Source organism: Arachis duranensis, chromosome 8, assembly GCF_000817695.3.
Source record: "Arachis duranensis cultivar V14167 chromosome 8, aradu.V14167.gnm2.J7QH, whole genome shotgun sequence".
NCBI lineage: Eukaryota > Viridiplantae > Streptophyta > Magnoliopsida > Fabales > Fabaceae > Arachis > Arachis duranensis.
Window position 1 is genome coordinate 47,787,332 of NC_029779.3, and position 13,741 is coordinate 47,801,072.

Here is a 13,741-nt window from a genome sequence, read left to right on the forward strand (position 1 = left end):
CAATATTGAAGAGAAAGATGCTTTTGTTTATGCTCAATATCAAATATCTAGCTGCACAGATTTGGTAAGCACACTCCACTTTCCGGGTTTTGCTGTTCTTTCCATATCCTTCCAGTTACTCTCAGCTTCAGCTCTTTCCGGTCCCCACCGGAGAAGAAAAGCGCCATGTTTCGGTATACAATGAGGCCGTCATGGCTATCTCTAACTTTCTTGTGGCTATCTCTTATGCTTCTAGGACTTCCCTCGAAGGTTAGTTTCCGCCCATTTCCTCCTACTTCCAAGCTGTAGCTATAGCTCCGTGCATCTCTTTCGTCGCCAGAAATAATAAGTAATTCTAAGCTCATAATTTTAAAACCAACAAAACAGCTTATAAGCATAAGTAACATTTTAGAATTGTGATGTTTTTACCAAACTTAGAACTCCATATTAAACTTTATATGCTTACAGTCAGCATCCACGTAGCGTTTTCGACTTCCATAGGATTAGACTTGACATAGCGATGGTTAAAAGTGCATCCAGAATGCATATCAACCCTATGATCATCCCTTAAATGAGCAACAAGGTAGGGAATATCCCCGACAATAGAGCAATCTGATCCGGCATAGGGGCAGTTGTAAGGTCTGAAGTTACAAAGAGACTCGTGTTTGAGTTTGCTGTAATATGGAAAAATCTCAGGACAGCCAAGAGAGGTATATCTGCAAGGCAATTCTAGTGATTCCGCAATCTTCTCCAATGCCAAACACCTTATGTCACCGAGTTCTTGTCTACAAGTAGGACACCGGTTATGTACCCTTGTCTTACAAGTTGAACAAAGGGTATGTCCATTGTGGCACTGCACGACAAATAAGAATAATCAATAGGCATCATGAATCAAAAGCTAGGTAGTCTAAGAGCCCGTTTGCAAGTAGCAGAAGCTATTTTTTTATTACTTTTGAATTATGAAAAGTCATAGTACGCGTGTTTGGCACCATTTTAAACAAAGCTTTTAAGTTTTCGAAAAGTTAATTCACAGCTTTTTGAAGAAGTAAAAATATATGACTTCAAAATAAAAAGATCTACTTTCATTGTAGAAAAATATTTTTTGTTTTTGCTGAAAATACTGGCCCTCCACCACCATTTTCATACAAGGTTCCATCTGCTAGAAGTACTGGCCTTCCATCATCATTTTCACGTAATGATTCATCTGCTGAAAGTATTGACCTCAACCACCATTTTAAAACAATGGTCCATCTGAACCACCTATTGCATATATTCTTTCCAGTTTTTTTTACCATTTTACCACTCTATTTTTATTATTGAATTTGTATTTAACATTATGCGTGGTATAAAATCTTAGTTTTACTTTTATTTTTTTCACATGTGATTTTATTTTTATATAACTTGCTATTATTTTTATAGTTAGTTATAGCAAGTTCTTGATCCCAGTAAAAGAGGAAGGAGTTCTAATACGAGTAAAAAAAATAAAAAACAGCAACAAAATATATATTGACACACATTTCACATTTATTTTTTATTTTTACTTACCATATCATACATAATAAAACAGCAAACACTAACTACACAATAATTTCTTTGGCATTGCCATCAAGATTATTGTGAATTAAAATTTTATTACTATTTACCACATAAGAACACCGCTATGGGTGAAGATAAAGTAGATGAAGTAGAAGAACTAGTTTCTACCTAAAAAATAGAACTAACAAGAGAACAAATAAAGAATTAATTCCAAGATAAGTGAATGGACTTCATGCACTAGATTCTGAACCTTGGTAACTACTAATGATCCTTTTATTAATCTTCTAGTTAATTTTCACCGCCAATTACTAAGATTTGATCATGTTCTTATCCTATGGTAAACTCTCTAAGAGTACGTTTGGTTTTTGGTGTGGGGGGATGGGGTGGAAGTTTTCGTGGATGAGTGTAAATTACATATCAAACTCATCCACAAAAATTTCCGCTCCATTTTAACCTCTCAACCAAACACACCCTAAGGTCATAACCCGTAACCAATAGTAAAAGGACTATTTAGTATCTTCTCGTACCTGTTTGCAAGAGATGGATGTACCTAATTCTCCCATAGGTTATACCACCCAAATGAAAAGCTCAATCAGAAACTACACATCTCCAGATATCTCATCTACTTACACAAACTCTTATAATTGATGTGTAGAAATTTATGTTAGATCTTGTAGCCTATCTAGCAGCATCAATGAATTTATTCATAGCATAATTCAGAAACCTTCCCTGCAAAGTGACTTGCATAATATCCATCCTATTCTACTTAGATTACTACTTTATAGGTTCCTCTCATTACCAAGATAAAGTTATTTAACAAAGTTCTTGATTGATTAAGATGCATTGATTAAAGACAACAATCCTCATAGGAATAATCATAAGTTGTATATTAGCCTTATAGTTAATGTGCCCAATTCTTTATTCCCTTAAAGTGCAGTCTATAAAGGTATCCATTATTGTAATTTTCACCCTAACTTTTACAAACCTTTATGTAGAGATAAGTGTGTGCAATCACACCAAACCTTACCCTATCACTATGCTTTCTAGCAATTAAAGCCACTTAATTTGTGTCATCCAACAGAACAGTGTTATCCAAATAGCACTACACCCTAAGGCTGCGTTTGACGACTGTTCCAATACATCAAATACAAGAGACACCGAGACAGTAGAAACCGAAAAATTTTGCTCCCATTGTACTCATATCACTTATTTTCTTCTTCAAACAACTTAGTTTCTCCGAATGTGTCTGAATTTCTATCCCGGGACAGTCCCCAAATGCGGCCTAAGAGGGCAAAAGCTAAACCATGATGCATATTACTTTCAACCAAACGAGGCACAAATCTCAATTGTTAGAACTTGGAAGCACTAGTGTTGATTCAAGGAAATAACAAACCTAACTTTGAATCAAGCTCATCAGTTGAACCATTAATAATTTAATATGCAATGCCAACATTTGAATTCAGCAACTTTCTTTAGCGTTGATATTTTGAACTCATCACCCTAAACCTAACCCCTGAAAAAGTCAAAAACTTTTTGAGCCACCAAGCTTTGAATCAATCAATCAACAACCCTTGTCTCTTACGTCCTGTTTTCAACAACCCCCCATATGATTCAACATCACCCAAATCATTCAAAGCTGAAATCTTTTTTCCTTTGGAAACATGAGATCCATGAAACAAAAGCCAACCTATAATTCCTAAAATCAAATTCAACACTTCTAATGCAACCTTATACCTTAACAGCCACAAAAGAACAAAGGGTACCTAAGTCAGCATAAACACATGACAAAATTGAAGCTACAAAACCAAAAATCAAACCAAAATGGATTGAAGGAAAAAACAACAAACCTGATGGATTGGAGGGTACATTGAATTTGTGCAAACAGGACACTCAAGAAGCTCATGAACACTTGTAGCTGTGGGACCACCACCACTGCTATGATGAACCTTGTTGATTGAAGAAGAATACTGATGATGATGATGATTGTGATGTGGATGATGCACATTTTCATCATCCATCATGATCAATGATGATACAGTACTATTACTATCACCAGATTCCATTCCTCTCCCAAAGCTAACACACTAGTAAGCTCAATTCCCTCAAATCTATGTATTCTTCAAAAATGGGTGTCTTTCTTTTCAATCATATATGCATCAGAAAAACAAAAAAAAAACAAAAAACAAAAAATACAAAAAATAAAAATTGAAGCTTTTTTGTGTGTGGGATAAAATGTAAGCTCAGTTTTCAATTGGGTGTGAGAATTTGAAGATAGAAAACAAAAAGGAAGAATTTTTTATTTTTGTTGATCACAGATAAACAAGACCAAATACGATGTTTGTTTTCCCTCTTTCCTATGTTGTTGTTCTTCTCAGAAACCCTTTGATCAGAATCAAACATTTCTCAGCATTTCATAGAGTATGAGGAAGAGGAAGAAGATTAGAAGAAGAGAAGTGCAAGGAAAGAGTCAGAGAGAGAATAGAATGCAACACACAATGTAAGAAGAAGAAAAAAATATGTGGAAAGTGTACCAAGTTTTTGGGTTTGTGTAAGAAAAGCTGAGATTTTTCTGTCACAAAAATAAAGGAAAAAAAAAGAAAGAAAGTAATTTTTATAGTTATGATTTTATACATCATTGGAAGCTTGAAGAAGCATAAGTAATTGATTTATAAATATTAAATAACTAGATTTTTTGTTTTTGTATTGGATATTATTATTATTATTATTTTTTAAGTTAGGAAGGAGACTAAAATTCGCAATTTTAAGCGAACAATAAAAAACTATGTCATTTGAGTTATAGTTCGTTAGTGAAATTATTATTATTATTATAGAGGTAACATTTTTGAACTAGATTTATCCACAAAGTAAAAAAATTCAATTCTTAATTATTAAGAAAGAGATTTATCATTAATTTGTTTTACTTTTTAATTATTATAGACACGGAAATGTTTAGTAACCAAAGAAAATCAGTCAAAAACAGTCATAACTTACTCATTAATTATTGCGATAATTAATAAATGCTAAATAAAGCAAGTTCAAGCTGGTTTTTTTTGTCTCCCTAACATTGCCTTTTCAGACACGGATTAACACTTTAATATATTTTGGACATTTTTAAATAAAAGCATATTTTAAACATATAAATTAATTAAAGTGATCTTTCAATTAATTTAAATCTTAAATTTTATTATTCCAAACATGACCGAAGTGTCTAATTAATATTTACTAAACTAATGTCAAAAACAGAACAATTTTTAGTTGAAATTTATAATGACTATTGATATAGAATAAGATAATTTGTAAATAATTACAGATTAATTAAGCCTCTATCTTTGATAATTTATTATTCTTACCATCCTCATTATTGGTCAAGGCTATGATGCATGCAATACAAAATAGATGTATTCAATGGAAGAATAATAAAATTTGAAGGTGAATCTAAATGAATTAATTAATTACCTAACCAAAATCTAAACCAAACTAACTTATTACAATAAGCCAAAAAATATTATATACTAATCTTCAAAAGTATTTACTACACATTTACATACATACACATAATCTTTTCGGTACAACTTTTATTATTATTTAATTAATTATAATAACTAATTAGATTTCTTTCTATTCGTTACATTGATCACTTCATACAATAATAAACATTAGGTGATATGGACCAAACATTACTGTTATGAAACCTAGTTGGTTCTTTAATTTAGGTACTTTATTTATAACTCTCTAAACCATGTGAAGGTAGAGAGAGATGTTGTGGTCTCAAAGTCTCAACCATTAAAGGATGCACGATATGTTTCATTTGATTGATGATGGACCTATAATGCCACTATCTCATCATCATTATTGGAATAAATAAATAAATAGATAATATTTTCATTTTTCTTTGAGCTGTATAAGGGTCCTCTATGTAAAACTTTTTCCATGCATGCGGGGTGTTAGGTTTAACAAAAGTTTTTATCTTTTATTTTTCTATTTTTTAAAATGTGTTTTTTAAATGAAATAATTCTTAATTTAGTCTTTAAAATTCTCATCACTTATTAAAATAATCCTAAACTTTTAAAAATGACCAAATTATTTTCTAAATTTATAAATTATGAATCTCCATTCGTTACTAATTCAATTGTCGTTACTCGTTAACACAGTATTAATATGACGTTATAATAATGCTAAAATAATATCTCCAACCGTAAAGTGACATAGTTAAAACCTTAATATGATCAAGTGTCCTAAATTGATTAATCAAATTTATTTTAATTAATGATTATATGTTGATATATAGACACAAAAATAAAACATAAAAGATAAAAAAATTTTGTTAATAATAGTGCAGTGTGGCCAAAATTTTAAATAACTAATATTAACAAATTATTTTCCATTTTCAAAATTTGAGCTACTTTTTCGTAATAGTAAAAGAGAAACGCATACTTTTAGCAAACTTATATAAATTGTATATGGGAATTTTTACTTCCAATTTGAAAGTGGTTCTTGCAAATTTAACGAATATTAGAGTTGTTTAGTGGTCAGTTTTTTTTTTCATATTGGATTGTTATCCCTAATTTTTATTAATATTATGATGTTTTGGTATAATATGTTAATACAAGAGTATTTAAGATAAAAAGAAATTATAAGTTACAATTTTAAATAGGACAAAAAGATAGTAATTGAAATAGGATAGGATATGTCTTGAAAATGTCATGTAAACTTTGTAGTGTGATAATAATTATGATGGTCTTGACTTATTTAAAACAGATTGTCTTGTGGTTATTTAGTGTATAGTCATAAAAATTACTAAATGACTAAAGTAGTTGATGAAAATTAATCATAAGGTAATTTACACATATAAAATGATTGAAGAAAACGTTTACGCAAATACAATATTGGCAATTTTCAGACGCAAATGCAACAAACGCAACTATATATAATTTGCTACACTTTGCAATGGAACTTAATTGCACGTAATTCGTTACAGGGTATCGCGGATTACGTTGAGGGTGGGGTTACTCATAAACTGCTACAGGGTGTAGCAGTTTATGACCAAATGGCTTTTATGCATAATCCGCTACACTCTGTAGCGGATTATGAGTATAGTGGTGTTTATATGTTAGGGTTTAAAACCCATGATGCCAAATGCACGAATTGATACAAAATATAATCGTCATTCGCAGTAACTCATACAAAAATAATACAGGTATAACTACATAACTAATACAGATATAACTGTCACAAGTCGTTAACCCTAACAGAAAATAAATAAGTCATAATTCATACATGGATAACTGTCGGAAATTAAGAGAGTCGGATGCTACTGTTGGTCACCGTCACCATCATGATCGCCTCCGAATGGACCAAGTAGGTGCGAGCCTGTGCCACATCGAGTCGGACGCCTAACCCTAGCCGCTCGCCGATCTCCCGACGGAGCCTCCTGTGCCCCAACTCCAAATGCAGATGGTGGCGTCCCCCCATCCCAAACCAAGTGTCGTACGGGCTGTCTGCGGGCTCATTTAAGTCGACCAGGAGCTGGGTCTCAGGAACCTGGGTCTCAGGCATATCCGTTGGCTGTGGCCTATACTCCGTAGGGTCTGAAGGGCCGCCTGGAATCGGGCTCTGGTACTGATGAACGTCGTCACCCCATATGAACTCATCAAAATCCGCATATAATTGGGGTCACCCAACTGATCGTCGAAATCCATGGTGAAAGAAGTGGTAGCAAGATCGGCTAACAGCTGTGTGCTACACCCATGTAGTACCTGAGAGCTAGATACGTGGGTAAAAGGTGTACCACCCATACTAGCCTCCATGGTGCCACCAGCATGAGTGTTTGTAGGGTGCTGACGGGACAATCCTGCCTTGTCATCGTGGTGGACGGGAGGTGCTCCTCCACCACGAGCAGCCTGTCGTTTAGCAGAAGATCGACGAAGGCGATGATCTGCCTGGCCTCCGTCATCACCACCAACCTGCTCCTCCTGCATCTTGTCATCTAGCCAGCGCCAGTCGCGATCAGTGGCACGTGTACCGATGCATCGTCTCCGCTCCAAACATCTGTTATCCGGCATATCAGACGCTGGAACTCTAGTCGGCGTCTGCGACGACCCTCTGAGTATAGCATCATCCGGAACCTGGGTCGGCCTGGGGTCGGCGAAAGCAACTCCTGGTGACAGAATCCTATGTGCAACATGGTGCCACCAGTCCAGATACTCAGGGGATGGACCAAGATCAGGAACTCTCTGGACACTCAACACAGAACGAAGTCGCTCGTCCCAATGCTGATGCCATGTCCTATAGTAAGTGGGGAACCATCTATCTCCACCCCTGCCGTCCTTACTATGAAGATACTCTATGTTGAGCGCTGGCTCAGGCAAATGCTGTATGTCCCCTAGCTGTGGGAAGACCCTGTCAACCTGATGCCACTCAATAACTGCAAAGTAGATCAGGTTGGTGACAGCCCGTCATAACCGGCTGTGCTCCTCGGTCAGTATCTCCGGATGGATGACTGCCAGTACGTCCAGCGAACCATAAGGCTCCCACACAATCTGATAGACAGGAGGCAAGGTCAGCATTATACCAATGTATACATATAAGTGTGAAAAAAACAATTAAAATAACAACAAACAAAAACAAAATACTTACATCTCGATGAGTCAGTCGATCCAATGCTAGACGATACTGCATAATCCACCGTTCCTTCCCATCAGAAGAGGGCAAATATGTGGCCCATCTGAGTAACAGAAATAGCATATAAGTATGTAATTTCAAATATATAACGTAATGAACTTGAAAGAAAGAATGAATTAAAGTATACCTGGATGCCAATGGAAAAGAGAAGGCATCAAAACTCGGCGGCTTCAGCATGGGGAACCGCCAAAAGATCCATGACTGTAGCAACTGTAGAGGTCCAGCCAAGTTGGTGATGTTTCTGTTCGCCACCCTGCACATGCATCGGTACAGCCACGCCAATGCAGCGACGCCCCAGCTATAGCTTCCCATATCGTTAAGTCTCGCCACAAAAGGCAACTAGCGAAGGTGGACTCGATTAGCACTCTTGTCCATGAACAGCTTTGTCGACAGAATCATCATAATATACGCGCGTGCATATATGCGCACGGTCTCCTCCGAAGCATCCGCTGGTAACACCCTAAACCGCTCATGAAACCATGTGAAGTGGACTGTGTATAACTTTCTCTTATCCGGCAGCGGAAACTCACCAAATAACTCCTCGAACCACTCCCATGCCGGTCTGGCCCCCTCGATGTGCATGTGGAAGTCTGTCATGTACCCGAAAATAGCCTGGCCAGTGGCCATCCACTGGCAGCCCGAGCTGGTATGCCACGTCCTGGAGCGTGATAATACACTCTCCGAATGGCATATGGAAAGTGTGGGTCTCAGGCCGCCACCTCTCAATAAATGCCCTGACCAGAGGTTCATCCAACCAGAACCAATGCGCGTTCAGCCTAGCCAGGTGGTACAACCCAGCCCTCTCTAAGTAAGGTATGATCCTATCATGTAACGGCATATTCTGTTGCCTACGGACGCTATACACACATCGGGTTGGCTGCATTTTCAGAAATAAAGAACACCGGCTTAATTTCTAACAATAACATCACCAACTAAACTATAGCTTGTATTTCTAGTCTTAAGCTACTTGGGTTTTGAAATTACTAATTTACCTCTCTACCTTGACTATTAAATGTTAGATGCCAAAGTTTATATTTCAAATTTTCATTTACAAACCAAAACCTAAACTAAGTCTCTATCTATCTAATTAATGAATTACTTCCTTAATATTAAATAAAATATACATTTATTAAAATAGTGTTTGGAAATACAGACACTTACCTCTGCATCGATGGTTCTGGCTACGTGAGCAACGCCGTCGAACCGGTACAACCGCCGTTCATCCTCCATTCTTCCAAACTACTCAAATATTTTAAATTTTCTCTCCCTTCTCTCTACTTTCTCTCTCTAACTTTCTTTCCAAAATAACTCAAATGATTTCCGCTACAGCCTCACGCGGTATATATAGACAACCCACTATACTTATAATCCACTACAGGGTGTAGCGGATTATGCATAAAAGCCATTTGGTCATAAACCGCTACAGGGTGTAGCGGTTTATGAGTAACTCGGCCCTCAACGTAATCCGCGATACCCTGTAGCGGATTACGTGCAATTAAGTTCCGATGCAGGGTGTAACGGATTATATGTAGTTATGTTTGTTGCATTTGCGTCTGAAAATTGCCAATGTTGTATTTGCGTAAACGTTTTTTTCAATCATTTTATATGTGTAAATTGCCCTTAATCATATACCTAATATAAGTTATATTGGTTTGTATGGTAGAATAGAAAATACATAAGTTATAGCGATTAATTTAGCTATTGAAATTTAAATAAAATTAATTGTTAAACCCTTAGCAACCGATTTGATAGGTCGCAAAACCTTAGTTACTAATTCGCAAGAGTTTATATTAGCGACTAATTTTTAGTTAAGAGTGACCAAAACAATGACAAATTAATTCTGTCGCTAAAAATCGATTACTATTTTAAAAATTTCTTGTAATAAATTACTAAATTTCCTCGTTTGGATTGGCTATCTTAAGAATTTTTACTAAGAAAAGAAAAAAAAAACTCCAAATAATGAAAGCTACGTTTCCTAATAATAATTTATATAGTTTTGGAGTTATTCATCTTTGTCATATTAAGTATTATTGTTGCTTAATTAGAGGGCACATCTTGAAAACGTTTGAGGAACGGATAATCTGAAAATTATTTAATTAAGGTATAGCTTTCGGGTCACTTATTGCTACAAATTTTAATGTTAACTTCCCCTTCAAGGCTTAATTTTTAATAACATTATAAATAATTTTAATAATTTATCTCCGGCCTTATGATTATGACAATTCTTTTCTTCTCTTTTTTTATTTTTATTTTTTAAAAAAAAATTGGCTAGACATCTTCATTACTTAATTTATTTGCCCTTTTCTTTGGATTTTGTTATGTACTATATTTTGTTGTCTTCTTATAGAAATAACGGATGAAACGGATTAATATTTATAGATTTCATATATTACTAGATTATTGTTAATCTTTATGGAATTTATTGCCATGCTTACACTAGATAAGGTGGGAATAAATGAGAACAAAAAAAAAAAAAACAATATCCCTAATCTCTAGCTATCATAAAATAAAATAAAAAGTACATTGCTAAAAATAACAACTTTCTATAAAAGATTAGAGAAATTAAATAATTAACTAATCCACTAGATCTATATACTCTACATATATACATCAATACTTTATTATATAGGGATATTCTACTATACAGATTGAAATGGTATAAAAAAAATATAATTCTTTTATAGTTATTTTTTATTATTTTATTATTATTCAAAATATAAATCCTACTTTTATTAATTTCTCTTTTATTTTATTAAAAAAAATCTATAAACTTATATTTTTACCATATAATTCACCTATTATAATAGATCTATTTCAAGTATTAAACTTTTTTCCTCAAAGAGTTACATGCCATTACATTCCTTGAAAAGAGTTACACGTCATTTTCAAGTGTTAAATGACATGTTAGAATTGAAAACTTAATTTTCTGAAAAATATTAAAAATAAAAAAACACTTATTTTAAAAAAAATAAATAATTAATAATAGGTAAAAACTCAGTTACAGTCAACTTCACATAAAGTTAATAGTTAAAAACTGTTAAATAATTTAACTGATTTGATTAAATTTTATCTAACGATTTTCAATTATCAACTTTATATATATATAAGAATCATATTAAGGCATGGATTAAGTGTTTCTCAAACTTTGCAAGAGATATGTTTGTTTTGTGTTACATGGGAAGCGTTAAAACAAAATTATTGGCATCAGATATGACTTGGAATCAACGTTACTTCAAGGCAAAATCACCATGCTAAAAGATTCTACAGTATATATAAAATAATTATTTAAATTAGTCTCTAAATATTTTAAAAATGAATATTTTAATTTTTCGAAAAAATTAATATTCAGATTAACTTTTAACGTTTTCTTCCATCAAATATAACAATTTTCAGTCTATTTTTTAACATAATTCACTAATAAAAAATATTAAATTAATACGTAAATTCATACATATAATAATTAAATATTTACGTGTACGAAAAAGATAAAACAGTCCATAATCTTAACTATAATAAAAAGAAAACTTATATTAGAAGGTAATATATTATGTACTGTCAAAAAAAAAAACTATATTGTAGGTCAGAAACAAAAATAGTTATGTAAGATGCTTCATTATTTTATTTTTATTTGTAGGAGTATATTCTCACAAAATTCACCCTCTCATGATTATAAAATAGAGTAACATATACTTAATTGTGGGACCATATTTTAATTTATTCTATACTAATAGGGCCAGAAACTCTCAGGTTGGTTCCTAAAGAATGGGGCAAAGGGAATATTTCATGAACATTGATCTACCTCTACCCCTCCTCTACCTTTTTAATTTTGTGGAATGATTATGAGTGTTTTTTTTTTCTCTTTTAAAAAAATCTGTTTACATATGATGTCACCCATTATTGGTGATGAGTAATAAGCTCAGCTCCAAAATTTCAATGTTAGGGATATTATCTTCTTGTAATTAATAATTTTATTTTTTTATTTTTTTTAATTAAAACCCAACAATTTGCTCTCAATTCATGAAGGTCCACCATCACCAGACATGAAGGTAAGGTGCTTATTGTCATTAATAGTAATGGAAGCCATTTATGATATATAAGACTTTTTGAGGCTGCTAATTATTCTTAAATATAGTTTGATAGAATATTTATAAATTTGCGCTTATTTTTAGAAATTGAAATTGAATTGTGAAATTAAAATTTAGTATTGTATTTGATGGTCTAAAATTAAAACTCTTGAGACACAAAATTTTAGTTCTTTAATAGAAGTATAATAATTTCATACATTTTTTACATTTTCATTTAAATTCAATTTTAATTACTTGATGTGTTAACTATTTGTTACTTTTATTGTCTCTGTTACTTTCATATAAATATCGCATCGTAAATATAAACAATTAGATATACATGAGAAAATGGCAACGACATATATAATATCTTGTATTACTACAACAATAAATATGTTTAACAATGTTTTACTTTATCAAAATAAAAATTCTTATATATAATAGTATATATGCTTTGATTTATTATAGAACTTAGAATCATTTGCAAACCCTCTTCATATCACCAGTTAGACTTTTACGAAGGCGAAATTCGAATTTCTTGACACTTGTTTAAACAAATGAATGAGTTGATCACTCAATCAATCTAAGTTGGTTAAACCTCTGTGTATTTGCAGAAGAGTATGAGATGGGAAAGATTGTATGGATGGAGGAGTAGGGCCGGGCCTCAGCTGTGGGCCTACAGCTATTGGACCTTTGTGCATGAGATGCTTGGGCCAATTCCTAATAGTTATATATAGTAGTATATGATTGAAAAATTGTTGTCACCTATAAAAAGATATGGTTGATTTTTTTCTTTACAATTGGTTAAATCTTTTTAGTATTTGAAATGATAAAACAACTGCTGAAGCCCGCCAAAGAAACTAATAGCATTAGAATGGTCCTCTCCATTTTTGTCAAAAAAAAAAAACAATTGGTGTTAATCCAAGAACTTTTTATTTTTAATATTAGAGTGATAACAGTGTTTTTTTTAACGTGGATTGTTGGAATGTTATTCTCAAACATGGAACCGTTTAATTAAAGAAGTAAAAATTGGACCGTTCGATTTATTAGAGATACAGAAATCAAACCGTTCGATTTTTAGAAATACACAAATCGGACCATGTTAAAAAAAATTTTAAAATTTCAGGTACAAAAATCGAACCCTCTGATTTGTGTACTATCCACAATTTTAAAAAATACTAAAAATTACAATGTTAACGTATATCACTACTTTTACTTCCATAACAAAAAAAAAACCTTAATCCAAACATATTTGTACATTTATGTCAATATATAGCTTAACTTGTTTTCATCTTTCACCTACCATATACCAAACAAAAAATGTTAAATCATGTCAAAGAAACTATGTATGAATTCGTGAATTTTGTTTTAATTTGTTAAATTTAAGTTTTAAAAATCTTACTTTGTGTTAGATTTAAGTTTTAAATGTGGGATTCACTTAATTTTATTCTAAAATAATTTACTAAAGTAATGGGTATCTT

The 13,741-nt window shown here is 32.9% G+C and overlaps 2 protein-coding genes across 2 annotated transcripts in view; one reads left to right on the forward strand and one right to left on the reverse strand.

Annotated features, from left to right (window-relative positions):
• LOC127741287 (uncharacterized) overlaps positions 1-13,741 on the forward strand; it is an 83,006-nt gene that overhangs the window by 34,784 nt on the left and 34,481 nt on the right. The gene's annotated exons all lie outside the window — the stretch shown is intronic.
• Positions 6-4,058, reverse strand: LOC107463404 (E3 ubiquitin-protein ligase SINAT5). Its single transcript, XM_021129953.2, is given in 3 exon segments — positions 6-370; positions 373-832; positions 3,363-4,058. Coding segments are annotated over 3 exon segments (999 nt in total). The 5' UTR covers positions 3,579-4,058; the 3' UTR covers positions 6-47.